Below are 13,749 nucleotides of genomic sequence, written 5' to 3'. Positions count from 1 at the left end.
CCTCCCGTGTTGACCACTTAAGAATCCAAATTGAGTTGTAATTAATTTCCCCCTTCTCCGTCATAAATTGTTCCATCCACATCCTCCGCTTCGAGGACGCACACACTAAATCTCTCCTCCTCTGGAGACGTCTCAATTTTCCTTCTATCGATCCTGATCCTACTCTTCTTGCCTCTTTTTACTAGAACCTAGGTCCCCCTCCACTTCTGGACCTGTTTCGGTGGCTTCTCCAGCTCTGTACTGCCAACTCTGCCTGTCCCAGGAGAAACCGGTGTCTCTCCACTTCATTCTCATTAGAGGAATCGGTTCCAACACTTGAGCAGGTGAGGCCGCTGGCTGCCACCTTACTTTTAAATATCTCCTGGGAAGTTTGCTAGCTGACCCGAGTTGTCACTCCTATTCCTTACTGTTTTAGAGTGTGCACACCTTCTCCCTCAGTAACTCCAATAATCTTTGGTGACTGAATGTTTATCCTTGCTCACCATTTCGGTTACCTGTGTCACGCCTCCCACCCCAAGGTATATCACTTTCCCGGCTTCTCTATTTCGGTCCCAAAGTTTCGCGGTAACGGAGGACATGGGTAGTTAGATGCAAGCTACAATCTCACCACTAATTTAGCTCGGAATCCAGCAGGCTTCAGGCGGCTTCCTGCCGCGACGAGGACCCCCAGAACCTTTCGCCTCCCACCTGTACTACACTGCCACTTAGCTGCTTCCTCTAGCACAGAGGCTGTGCCGAAACTGGTGTCCACTCGACGGGAAGAAAAAGCCACAGAGCGTCTCCAAACAGAGCGATTACGGGAATCTCTGTGGTCTCCTCTGGAAATCAATATTAAGTCACTAGGCCCGCGCGGGCGACGAGTTTGGGGATAGCAGCCTGAGCAGAATCTCATCATTTAGCTAATCGAGTCGAAAAGTTTCTGTAGGGGCCGGACCAAGCATCAGATGGTAACACTGATTGAACAAGAGATTAGCACAATAGATCTCTAACCGAGGGGAAGCGTTGCTTTTCACGCTACGCACCGTAATTAATGGTATGAATCAATTAATTTGACTTTTATTGTGTCGAAGGAAAAAGACGCAACAAATGGAACCGGCAGCTGGGAGTTGTTCACCACCCCCTTCCCCAGAGAGGTTCCAAGGAGATACACGAAAATGGACCGCCCAGATCCGGCCTTGGCGGAGGGGGAGAGGCAGCCCTCAACAAGGCTGGAGAAAGTCTCCGGAGCCAGCTCGGGCTAGCAGGGAAATCGAAATTAGGCTCATCTGGAGACTAACTAAAAAGCAGCAGCGAGAGCAGCCTTGAAGTCAGGGTTATCGCTCGCGCACAAGCATCCGCCAAGAGGCTTGGCCATCAAGACCGCGGTCGGGTCCGCTCTGAGCCTCGAGCCCGTCAATACCGCCTGGACAATCCAAGTTGAGCAAAGGCTTTCCTAAATTTGTAAATTTGGATTGTGTTTTCTTTTCCTCCCCACCTTCCTTTGAGTTGCTAGAGCAGTCGCCACTATGACCTCTTGCCTAGGGTGCTAGGAAGCCAGCTCCAGCTGGTAGCTCCTGTCGCTTCCCGAGAAGATTGTCTAGTCAGCGGAGTAGACGGTGTTTTTGAGCCAGCGGGTCACAAGTGGTGCAGCTGCAGAAATCAACCCAGGCATGCGTTTTAGGGTCAGGTGTAACCCCGAGATCAACTGGAAACAAAAAAATCATGGAGATTCCAGACCTCTCAGGATAGTCACTGCTTTCCCTCCTCCCACCCCCTGGCCCCCAATCCTGAAGCCGCCCAACTCGGAGCAGCATTGAAGCCCATACACAAAGAGCTACTGGGATAGATGGGAGAGTTGTGTAATGGGGATAATAGTCAGTCTGTGTGTCCTAATGCCTGTAAAAAAAAAAAAAGCAAGTTTGCATATTAAAATATTTTATTAATTTGATGTACCTGGGAAAACTGGGTCTAGGTGAGGATACAGGGCATGGACTTAGAGGCACACTGGCAACCGGAGAGTATCTAACTTTCCCGCTACTTTTCTATAAACAATACAGAATTTGTTTCCTCCCTGACTTCCTCCTCTCAATCTCTTATAACCCGGGCTCATAAGTTCTCCCCACCCCCCCACCCCCCGCCACCCCTCCCCAGGCCTTCCTTCAGTTTACAAATTAATCCGGTTTCAAGAGGGCTACAATCGGTAAGTGCTCTCCTCTGACAAAAGAAGGGGCCAAAAAGCGAGGGGGTGGGAGGTGTTAGTCGGGACGACCAAGGTCATCTCGAACCACTCGGGTCTGGGAACACTAGTTCCCCTCGGACATACCGGGTCCACTCACCTCAACAGTACCAGGCGCTGACCCTAGGTCACTTTAAAGTCCCCACCCCAGTATCTCTGGGAATTCCCAGTCTCTCCTACCATAGCTGACATTTCTTGGACTTCACGTGCGCTGGATACATCCTCGCCTCTTCTTTGGCGCGGATTTCTTCAGAAGTCTTGAAGAGTTTGTCTATACTTTAAGAGATAACCCACATTAGTTAGCAGCAAAGGTGAGCCCACTCCCGCCAGCACGCCCTGGGACAGGGACACTGTTGTTCCTTGGAGGTCGTGCCCTCCGCTCGGAAGTATACGCCAGCTCACCCCCAGTTTCTCAATCGTCCCAGTCGGTGCGCCACGTCTAATACTAAGGCCCAACGCCTCTTCCCCAACCCTCTCCACTTACCCAAGGCCGCTGCCAATGCCCGCGCCATTTCCAGCTCGTTTCCGACTTTTTCTGTGCTAAGTCGTTTAACAACTCCAACAGCCAGTTATGGCGTCTTTGTTTATAGGTTCCCTGTTATTTTACGTCCTTTTTATTTCTCTGTAACTATCCTAATAGGTAAATCGATAGCTATTCTCTGACCTCGGGGAACCCCAGCTGATGGTGTTGTGACCGTGAGGGAAAAAAAAATACATATATATATATATATATATATATATATATATATATATATATATATATATACACCTGCGTCAAGCCCAAAAAGCTGGGCTAAGACTTGAGTAGTTAGGTTTTGGGGAGATGCGAGGCACATCAGCAGATGTCTTTTCTCTGGAATAGCCCTGAAACAGGAGGGGGTCTGAGGCCTAATTAGCAAAAGGAAGCCGGATGTGTCCCCTTAATCCTTGAATCGAAAACAAAATCCCAAAGCAAATCAAAATAATAAGTTTTTCCTTTTTAAAAAAAAATCACAACCTTGTTCTGCATTGCCAGTTGGTGTATATAATATTAGCAAAGAGGGGAGGGCAGAAAAATGCAGGGGGCGGAGAGGGCACGGTGGTAAGGAACCCTACGGTCGGGAGAACACTCTTAGGCCCACGCCCTCTCCACCCCCACCCACCTACACTCACGCCCTCCCTGAACCCGGCGCCCGGCTCCAGCGTGGGCAGGGGTCTCCCAACAGCCCGAAGAGCCCTCGGGGCCCGCAGGATGCTAGCGCCTAGTCGGTGAGGAGTTGCGCTTCTGTCGTCCCTTTGTTGACAATTCTCTGAACCAACTTGAGTTTGGCCAGCTCCACGGCGGCCCTGACGTCACGCGCGGTCACGTGGCCCCGCCTCCCTCTGGATCTTTAAGTAGAAAGTAATCTATCAGGCCAGTCCTTAAAACGGGACTTTCGACTACCCGGGCTTGGCTTCCCTGTCACCCCCACCCCCACCCCCGCGGTCGCCCCTGCCCGCACCCTCCTGAGCTGCTTGGCGCCCGGCGTCCCGCGCTTGCCTGGACCGCTCCTGAACCCCACGCCCAAACCAGAGGTCGAGGAAGGCTGGTGAAGTGAGGGGTACGGCGTGGAGAAACCTCCGGGGTTGCGAGCAGTTGCTGCCTCCTCGTAGGGGAGCGTCGAGGACCGCAAGAGTTCGCGGAGCGCGGCTGCGGGCGGTGGAGCGCAGCGCCCGCACCGCGCGATGCCAGGCCTCCGGGTGTGAGCTGACCCGAGAGGGCCCCGAGCTACCTGTGCCCTCTCCTCCCCTTCAGCTTTCTTTCGGGGGGCACCCGCACCCCCTTTCCCTAAGCTCCGCGGCCGCCCCTCGCGGCCCCTCTCGCTCTCTGCTCGCTCCCGGCCGCCGCCACCAACCCCGCGGAGGGATGACCCTCTCCGGCAGCGGCAGCGCCAGCGATATGTCCGGCCAGACGGTGCTGACGGCCGAGGACGTGGACATCGATGTGGTGGGCGAGGGCGACGACGGGCTGGAGGAGAAGGACAGCGACGCCGGTTGCGACAGCCCCGCAGGGCCTCCGGACCTGCGCCTGGACGAGGCGGACGAAGGGCCACCGGCGAGCGCTCATCACGGCCAGTCTCAACCGCAAGCCCTGGCACTGCCCACGGAGGCGACCGGGCCGGGGAACGACACTGGAGCGCCAGAGGCCGACGGCTGCAAGGGCGGCGAGGACGCGGTGACAGGCGGCGGTGGGCCCGGTGCGGGCGGCGGGGCGACGGGAGGTCTGACCCCGAACAAGCCCAAGAACAGCCTGGTGAAGCCACCCTACTCTTACATCGCGCTCATCACCATGGCCATCCTGCAGAGCCCGCAGAAGAAGCTGACCCTGAGCGGCATCTGCGAGTTCATCAGCAACCGTTTCCCGTACTACCGGGAGAAGTTCCCCGCCTGGCAGAACAGCATCCGCCACAACCTGTCGCTCAACGACTGCTTCGTCAAGATCCCCCGCGAGCCGGGCAACCCGGGCAAGGGTAACTACTGGACCCTGGACCCCCAGTCCGAGGACATGTTCGACAACGGCAGCTTCCTGCGGCGCCGGAAGCGCTTCAAGCGCCACCAGCAGGAGCATCTGCGCGAGCAGACGGCGCTGATGATGCAGAGCTTCGGAGCCTACAGCCTGGCTGCGGCGGCGGGCGCTGGACCCTACGGCCGCCCCTACGGCCTGCACCCCGCGGCGGCGGCGGGCGCCTACTCGCATCCCGCGGCAGCGGCTGCCGCGGCGGCTGCCGCGGCGCTCCAGTACCCGTACGCGCTGCCGCCGGTGGCGCCGGTGCTGCCGCCCGCCGTGCCCCTGCTGCCCTCGGGCGAGCTGGGCCGCAAAGCGGCCGCCTTCGGCTCGCAGCTCGGCCCGAGCCTCCAGCTACAGCTCAACACCCTGGGCGCCGCCGCGGCAGCCGCTGGCACGGCGGGCGCGGCGGGCACCACGTCGCTCATCAAGTCCGAGCCCAGTGCGCGGCCGTCGTTCAGCATTGAGAACATCATAGGCGCGGGACCCGCGGCGCCCGGGGGCTCGGCTGGGGGTGGCGGGAGCGCGAGCGGAGCCGGGGGTGGCGGGGGCAGTGGGGGCGGAGGGAGCGCCCAGTCCTTCCTGCGGCCGCCCGGGACTGTGCAGTCGGCTGCGCTCATGGCTACGCACCAGCCCCTGTCGCTGAGCCGGACGACTGCCACCATCGCGCCCATTCTGAGCGTGCCACTGTCTGGACAGTTCCTGCAGCCGGCTGCCTCTGCCGCAGCCGCAGCAGCCGCCGCCGTGCAAGCCAAGTGGCCCGCGCAATAGTGACGAGCTGGTGGCCGGGCCGGGCGGCGGCCTCTGGCAGCAGCCTGCGTTTCCAGGCTGTAACGCCCTCTCTGATCCTGGTCCATCTGCCCTGGTCCTGGTCCCTCTACCCAATCCTGGACTCTGCTACCCTCCCCCGACTCCCCAACACCGACCAACAGCGGCCTCCATCCCCTCGCTCACCTAAGCTGGCGGAGCAAACTCAACACGCCTCCGTTGGGAATAACTTTCCGTACAGGTAAAACTGATAACCGAATTTCCAAAAATGCACCCCGACGGCGCCTGTGCTCTCAGTACTGTGGGGGTGGGAGGGAAATTCTTTGTACATATTTGTATAAAAATCATTGACTTTCCTTTTGGGGTTTTTATTTTTTTAAGAAAAGAAAAAGCAATTCAGTAGATTTAGAGCTTTGAACTTTCATTTTTTTTGAAGGTTCACTCTCCGCAGTTTTATCTGAGAAAAAGAATGTATAAAGACGTTGGGAGATTTTAAATACAAGAAAAAAATTTTTCAAAAAGGCAAAGTGTCATTGTATTATAAAAGTCTGTTTATATATGAATGAATATATATGGTATTCTAAATGTTATTCCATCGTGTTGTACACAATTTTGTAAATAAATTTTTAAAATGCTCAGCCTAGTGTTTTAATTAGGTGTCTAGAAAATGGCAAGATTTTACAATGGAATTTGCATTGTCTTCCCCAGAAAATCTAGCAGTCTTTAGTAATGACCTTTTCAAACTTTGCAAATTCACAATTTGGGTGTAGAAGCACTTGAATTTGAAAAATGGAAAGCGCATACTTAATTTAACTTATATGTGACTTTTCACATAAGACCAGATAAGGATGACAATGCCATTCATATCAAGCTACTGTGAATGACTAGCGGTTCCCGCAAAGCAAGCTGTCATCAAAAATCTAAGCAAAGGCAGTCTTGTTCATTTTAAAGAATATAGACCCAGGCGAACTTACCAGGAATTTTTGGTCATTTGAATTGTCCTTTCAAGAGCAAAATTCCAAATATCTCCTATTTTAGCATTTAAACCGTGGGGTTTTTTTTTTTTTTTTAATTCCTTTTCATCCCATTGATTTTTTTTTTTAATTCACATGGTATCATTTTAGCCTTTGCATTGGAATGGTATTTGCATTACGAAGATAGGCAATAGATCTTGGGTTGTTTTTTTTTTTTTTTTTTCCAGAAATTATCAAGTAAGATCCGTCTTGTTTCTATTGCAATTTTCAACTCACATAACTAGCTATCTGGAGGATTCCTGAAGCCGTAACCCCTTCTCTCGAGCCTTTCAGAAGGCCAAGGAATTATAATAAATACCCCTTCTAAAAACAGGTGCATGTTACCTCCACCCTTTTTTTAAATCTTAGCGAGAGAGAGAGAGAGAGAGAGAGAGAGAGAGAGAGAGAGAGAGAGAGAGGTGGGAAATGTCCTTGTAGATTATTTTAGGTATGCATTTCAGCTGTTTCAATGTCTTAGGTAAAGTAGAAATGAAACGTCTAGACATAGGAGGTCTGTTGGGCCACCACCTGCATATCCTCAAACGGCATCAATTCTAATTATTTTGTAATTAATTTAGCTGTTACAATTACTTATGCGAAATCAGTTTTTAACTGCGGAATCATAGGTAGCAGCGATGTCAACTCCACCCTGCGAGCGTCTTGTCCGTAAAACCCAGCAGTGTCAGAAGTCGTGTCCACCCCTCGCTTCCCACTCGGAAGCCGAGCCTTATTCTCGGCGGCCAGCGTGGGCTTGGGGGTCGCTCTGAAAGACACTTCCTTGTAAATACCGACTCTGTTTTCCTGGTAAACGATAAATGTTATTGTGTCCAGAGTAAACATTCCGCCGAGAGCGGAGTCCTAAAATAAAACAGGCTGCTGGGGTGAGAGTTTTTAACTTGATAAACAAGAACCCGATAATGAGCCCTGCTGAATAAGCTACTGTAACGTTCAGCGAGGAGAGCTCTACTTCGGGCGGGTCCCTTCTAATCTCCTTTTACAAGGAAAACTAAACGGATCTAAATTGGTTTGTGCGTTGTAGCTATAAAAGTCACAAGTTGTTTCACAGTTGTGTCTGGCTAATCGGTTTTTACACAAACAGCAAATGGTACACGATTTGTGCAAACACACAGAGGTTACTTCTAAATTTAGCTGACACCCCTGGGAAAAGAGAAAGGCAGGGCTTCTTGAATTCACTTTTAGCCTCAAGAAGCTGCTGATCCAAGGCTTCTAAATGACATTGGATAACAGGGGCCTCATTCCATCCCTGATCCTTTGTTACTTATAAAATTACTCGCTCATATTTCCGCGCATAGCAGCAATACCGGCCGAGCCTGAGCACGCAGCGTGACACTCGGACACAAGCTGCCGCTTGAGATCTGCAGGGCCTCTTCCAGCGATGCATTAGGCAATGCGGTGTAGAGACCGCTGCAACTTTCCTTCCAGCCACTTTCGCTCAAACAACAAACAGCCTCTTTCCCACGTATTTGTAGGGTAGGAGGCCTCATGCCCAAACGCCAGCGGCCAGCGGTTATTGAAAGTCCTAGTGTAATACCGGGAGAGTAGAGCCCAGCCATATTCTTGGAAAAGAACTGAGCTTAAGCTGTTTAAATGGTGAAGGTTTAGAGAAGACAAGGAAATGTAAAAAATTGTAGATAAATATACTCAAGCACTTGGTAGGGTGGAGCAAGCTTTAAACCCAGATTTGATGTTTTTAGACATTTGTGATAAAAGACGATGAAATCACTCTAAAACTGGGATTTTAAAACAGATCAAGTGCCACCTGATTTTTATTATAGTTTCAAAAAGAGAAATTAAAAGAAAAGAAGGGCATAAACAAAGCAGGCTGGGTATAAAAGAGAAGATGCTAGCCTTTTAGTTACACTCTGGTTTAAACATTCCTCGCTTCCTCCGGCACGGATTTCCAGACAATCAATTCACTCTCAAAGCCTGGGACTTCTAGTGTGACCTCAGGGTGGAGTTCCCGAGTAGGCCTCTCATCCAGTCTCTTGTGGGAGTGCAGGGGGGATTCTGAAGGTTCAGGGAAAAAAAAAAATGTGAAATACTCATACTAGCTAAGCAGAACTGTAGCTGCGATGGCGGATGTGGCCTGTAGGGGGCGACGAACAGATGGAAAACTCCCGAGCTGTTTTTCTGAAGATCCAACGCTCGACCTCCGCCCCCTCGTTCCTACCCCCTCCCCAGACCTCTTCCTAGCCAGGCTCTGAACCAACCCCCTGATACCATCCTTCATCCTTAGGTCCTGGAACTACCAGGTCGGATCTCTGAGAAGCTGCTTTCCTTAGTCCATGTCCTGAAAGGGACAGGGTCTCGAGGCGAATTTGTCCTAGAAATTATAAAACAGTGAAATTTAGTGTTGAGAAAACCACTGTCTCGGAAGCAATTAAGAATTACATTTGAAGTTATTTATTTTACAGGGTATAAGAAGAACCTTGGTAGCGAACAGAGCATGGAAAGCGAGCGTGCGTGTGTGTGTGTGTGTGTGTGTGTGTGTGTGTGTGTGTGTGAGAGAGAGAGAGAGAGAGAGAGAGAGAGAGAGAGAGAGAGAGAGAGAGAGAGGTTTTAAAGCGAATGCCTTGAGAAACTGACCTGAAGAGAATGTGAACTGAAAGAAAGCCAGCTACAGAGACAGGAGTCTATGCAACTCCACCTGTGTCCCAGGGGGTGCGGGCTGCAGCCGGACCGAAATACTTCGGGCGCGGTGGGGTGGGGAAGGCAGCAGAGTGAGAGAGGTCTCGCAGAAGGCATCCCAACCAGGTATATCCTTTAACTTTGGTCAAGCGGCCTGTGTTTGGTTTTGGTTTTATTAAATCTCGCCAGTTGTTGGATTCTGCAGAATTAGATTTGTGACAGTTGGGGGGGGGTTAATGTATAAACTGTAAAATGCCTCACGGTCACGCCAGTCTCTCTCCTTTCCCCTCCCCCATGGTCTCTAGAAGAGAAACAATCCTGCTGTTAACACCGGTAGTGTTCTCCTTGGTTTTGAGCGTCTCAATTTCATGGGTGTAAGAGTTTCCCAGGATGGGTCACAGAACCAGTCTCAGCCCCCTGTGGCAGCTCAGAGCAGCTTCTCCAAGATTCCAGTCCCGAATCCTGCTGGACCACCACCTGTGCCCTGGGAGGAGAGTTCCCACCCTCCGACCCGCACCGCTGAGGGGGTATTCCTCTCTGGCCTTGCAGTCTACTTTCTCTTTAGAGAGTTTGCTTCTACTAACCTGGGCAAATCGAAGACCTCCGCTGACAGAAGCCCATTAGCTCCATGTCTGGCCTCGGAGTCGAGTTAAAGATAGTCACACCTCAAAACCACCTAAAGGACCACCCTCCTTCGCCGCCCTCCAACTGTTGGCTGGATGGCACCTACAGCCAACTTATTCTCAGCCGCCGTCCGCTTCTCATGTCCTCTTAGGAATGACTGACTGTACGAGCCATTCTTTCTTTGCTCTCTGGGGTAAAACTAGCCAAGTAGGACTCTGTACCAAATATAATTCGAAAAGAAACTTAGAATGAGCACAACCATCCCGGTTTTATTTATCCACACGATGTCTTACATCGGAATTTCCCTAAATTATTCTTAGACATTTTGTGAAAAATTAAATTAGTCCGCTTCCCCGTTTTTATCATAATACAGATGCCAAAGACTTCTTTCCCCAGAGGACTTTGTGTTTTTGCACACAGCTCCATCCCGCCAGGGGTGGGAACCAAGGGGATCATCACTTCCTTCCAAATCCCACACCTAGAATACCGGCCTTGCAGCTAGTGTCAAGGAGAGTCCTCTCCTTCACACATACACAGCTCCAGAAGACTCCAGAGACTTGCCCAAAGTCTACCACCAGGCCAGGCTCTGTTAGTAGTCCTGGGATGGAAACATGTTGCTTACCCAGGAAGGACTGAGTCATCTAAGGAAAACAGCTAGCCCTGGGGCAAACGAAGGTGGAGAGTTGGAGAAGAAAAGCTAAGAGAAGCGCCGGGCACGGGCAGCTGAGGGAAGGCGGCAGACTTGGTCCTTGGGGCCTTCCCTCCACCCCGGGGACCTTCCCTTAGCATCCCGGGACCGCTGCCTCAGGCATCGCACTGGACAGCTCTGCCCGGACCGACGGCGGCGGCTTGACCTTTCCCGGAGAATTAAGAGGGAAAAACCCGGCGAGTTAGGCCAGAAGCTTTTTTGGCTCGGTGGCCGGTAGCCCAGCCACATCGGTAGCCCAGTCACATCGCTTCAGTGTCAGGAGCGGATGTCATCGGTGTCCGACACCTGCCCTCAGGGTATCACCCACTATATCAGCCTTGACGGTTCCAGCTCCCCCAGGCTAGAAGTGTGGATGGAAGAAAGACCTGGAACACATTAGGAAGGCTACCCAGCGCGGAAAGGCACCTACTGTGAAGGTGGTTTGGAGAGAGATACGCAATGGGCACAGGTCCCCTGGCTGGGTCCTGCAGTGTCCAGCTGCAAGATGGGAGGCCATTTCCCTCAAAGTTTAATCTTGGCAGCAGAAGCCGCCCTTGGGATCGCAGGTAGGTTACCACTTTAAGCCATGCTGTGCCGTGGATGAGGATCTCAGAGAGAAGCACCCTCACTCCACCACGGCCCGCGCCTGTGCAGCCTAGAGGGACCCTCGCATTTGAAGAGTCCTGAGAAGCAACTTTTGGTTCCTTTTCTCTCAAGACTCCTCCCACTCTTTTCAACAAATGGTAGGCAGGACTCAGTCCAGTCTTCTTCAAAAGCACACCCCTTTGCCCTTGTTACATCCTTCTCTGCAAAGGTCGCATATCTGGTTCGTGGGGAATTTTGCGCTACTACAAGCTCAAGTGCTAAGTTTTCTTTGCTCTCAGGTTCCACCCCGGGTTGCAACGCCCCCTCCAGGAAGCCTTCCTCAAGCTAACCTAAGTTAGTCGCTCCCTTCTCTGAGGTCATGTACACTAATGAATCAGCTATCCATGCTCTCTGGTTCTCTGATGAATCCCTTACTACCTAACACTGCTGGGCACAAAGGGACAGTCAGATCAAAAGCATTTGACCTCAAGCAAGGATGAGCTTGGAGAAGCTGACCTGATGGAAGCCAGGTCTTCAGAGTTGGAGGGACTGTTTTCTTTCCGTCCCTTTCACTGGGCCCTTTCTTTATAATAAATGTTTTTAGAAACACTGATAATTTTTTAGATGAAGAATTTTTAAATGCATTTATTAGAAATCTAAAACGTGTAAGACACGTGAGCTGTTCATTGCCTTTTCTGAGTATGTTTTCTCTGCCACTATAAAACCGGCCGAAGATTTCTTGCCTGAAATACCAGCAGCTACTTCTACTCCCTGTAATGGGAGTTTCCCCCTTTCCGGACACCCAGCCCCCCCCCTCCCCCCCCCCCCGCCCTCCAACTGCCTGTTTCAGCCAGTGGGTGCTTCAGCTTTCCCACTGAAAAGAGAACCACCACCTCACACAATAGTCCTTCACACTTAGGGCATCCTTATTTGAAAGTCTTTGTTTCAAAGGATTATTTTTATTTCCCTGGGAAAGGGGAATAGCTCTGAGAGCTCTTTGCTCAAGTTCATCAAGGAACGATGATGGTCCCAGTATATGTTGGGATTCTTTATCTAGAAACAAGAATCCATTGTAGTTTGGCAGCGATGGTAAAACCAGAGTAGGTGTAGGGGGTGGCGGGGGGGTGGGTAGGATGTCCCAGTATGGTCTGGGGACCTTTCTCCAGGATCCATATGAATACTACCTTACCTGGAATTGGATGCAGACCACAAAGGCCACAAATCACACAGAATGGTTGCTAGCATTTTGTGTTTCCCTACCTTCCGATAAAAAGCATTTTTAGAGTTCAATAGGGTTGGAGAGATGGTTCAGCAGTTAAGAGCACCAGCTGCTCTTCCAGGGGACCCAAGTTACATTCCCAGCACACACATGGCAGCTTACAACCATCTGTACCTCCAGTTCCAGGGAATCCAGTGCCCTCTTCTGGTTTCCGATGGCACCAGGCACACACATGGTAAACATTACATGCATGAGTACATACATATAGACAGACAGACAGACAGACAGACAGACATGCATACTCATAAAATAAAAGTTTTAAAAGGTTAAATAAATTACTCTTTCATTTTGTGTCCCTGGCATAAAAGTCATGGTTCAGAGCCAGGTGCGGTGGTACATGCCTGTAATCCCAGCACCCAAGAGAGACATGGGATCAAGAATTCAAGACCAGACTCATACCTAGTATTTTCAAGTTCAGTCTTATTTATTTGAGACCCTGTATCACATCACTCTCTAAAGTCTTCTCTTACTTGCAGCTCACTAAAGCCATTTGACTTATGAAAGTAGATGTCTTTAGAGTATATTCACACATGTCATTTAATACAGAGCAAAAGGGAAATCTCATGTTATCTGGTCATTGCTTTCCAACTGGGATCAAGAATGAGTGTGAATCATTTGATAGGGGTTTTTGCAAATTTATATCTCCATTTGTGTGGTCCTTGTTCATCTTAGCCTTGCATGGCTCTGCTAGCTTCCTTCTCTGCATTGTTGTAGAGTCCAGCATCTCCCACATATGAGTATTGTCTACTGGAATCCTAGCCAGGGTGAAACATATGTTTCATTGATGGTACACCACCAGGAATTGGGACTTTATGAGAAACTTTCTCTTGCAATCAAGAAACAATGCAGGAAGTGATAGCCTGGATTAAAAGACATGTTTAATTTCCAGCTCTAGTCATGACATTAAACTTCAAAGTATTTGATGGACTCTATATTTGCTGTGGTAGAGGGCTCTATATTTTTAAAATTTGATGTATGTGTGTGGTGTGTATATATGTGTGTGTGTGAGTATAGTGCATGTGTATGCACTCACCTGTGTGTGTGTGGGAGTATATTCATGTGTGGTGAGTCTGTGTGTGGTTGGTGTGTGTGTATGAATATAGTGCTTGTGTGCACTCATGTATGTGCATGTATGCATGCAATTGTGGTGAGTCTGTGTGTGTGTGTGTGTTGTATGTGTGTGTGTGTAAGAGAGAGGGGGATGAAGTGACAGGAAACACACATGTCATGTGCACATGTGGCATTTAGAGGACAACTTTGTGGAGTTGGTTCTCTCTTTCTACTCTGCTGACTGTATTTCTGGGCAAACATTTTCACCACCAAAGCTGTCTTGCCAGCCCTGAGGACTACCATTGAAGACTTAGCTGAAAGACAGAAATTATAGTATAATAACTATCATTTCAA

The 13,749-nt window shown here is 50.4% G+C and overlaps 1 protein-coding gene and 1 long non-coding RNA gene across 2 annotated transcripts; one reads left to right on the top strand and one right to left on the bottom strand.

Moving 5' to 3' along the window:
- Positions 1-1,039: 1,039 nt before the first annotated feature.
- Positions 1,040-2,909, bottom strand: LOC143442224 (uncharacterized). Its single transcript, XR_013110234.1, has 3 exons — positions 2,700-2,909; positions 2,396-2,491; positions 1,040-1,629 (listed from the first exon to the last, which is right to left on the bottom strand). It is a non-coding gene; the product is annotated as an uncharacterized LOC143442224 (long non-coding RNA).
- A 420-nt stretch (positions 2,910-3,329) lies between these two features.
- Foxd3 (forkhead box D3) lies at positions 3,330-6,145 on the top strand. The gene has a single exon (XM_034503650.2). It carries the CDS (start codon positions 4,101-4,103, stop codon positions 5,508-5,510), a length of 1,410 nt encoding a protein of 469 aa, XP_034359541.1. The 5' UTR covers positions 3,330-4,100; the 3' UTR covers positions 5,511-6,145.
- The last annotated feature ends 7,604 nt before the right edge of the window (positions 6,146-13,749 follow it).

The sequence above is a fragment of the Arvicanthis niloticus genome, chromosome 5 (genome assembly GCF_011762505.2).
Source record: "Arvicanthis niloticus isolate mArvNil1 chromosome 5, mArvNil1.pat.X, whole genome shotgun sequence".
NCBI lineage: Eukaryota > Metazoa > Chordata > Mammalia > Rodentia > Muridae > Arvicanthis > Arvicanthis niloticus.
The sequence above is the reverse complement of the archived record's forward strand: the minus strand, read 5'-3'. Positions and strand labels throughout refer to the sequence as shown.

What these genes read in the sequence shown, in the direction of transcription:
- Foxd3 (XM_034503650.2), top strand. Translation starts at nt 4,101, where the DNA reads ATGACCCTCTCCGGCAGCGGCAGCGCCAGCGATATGTCCGGCCAGACG.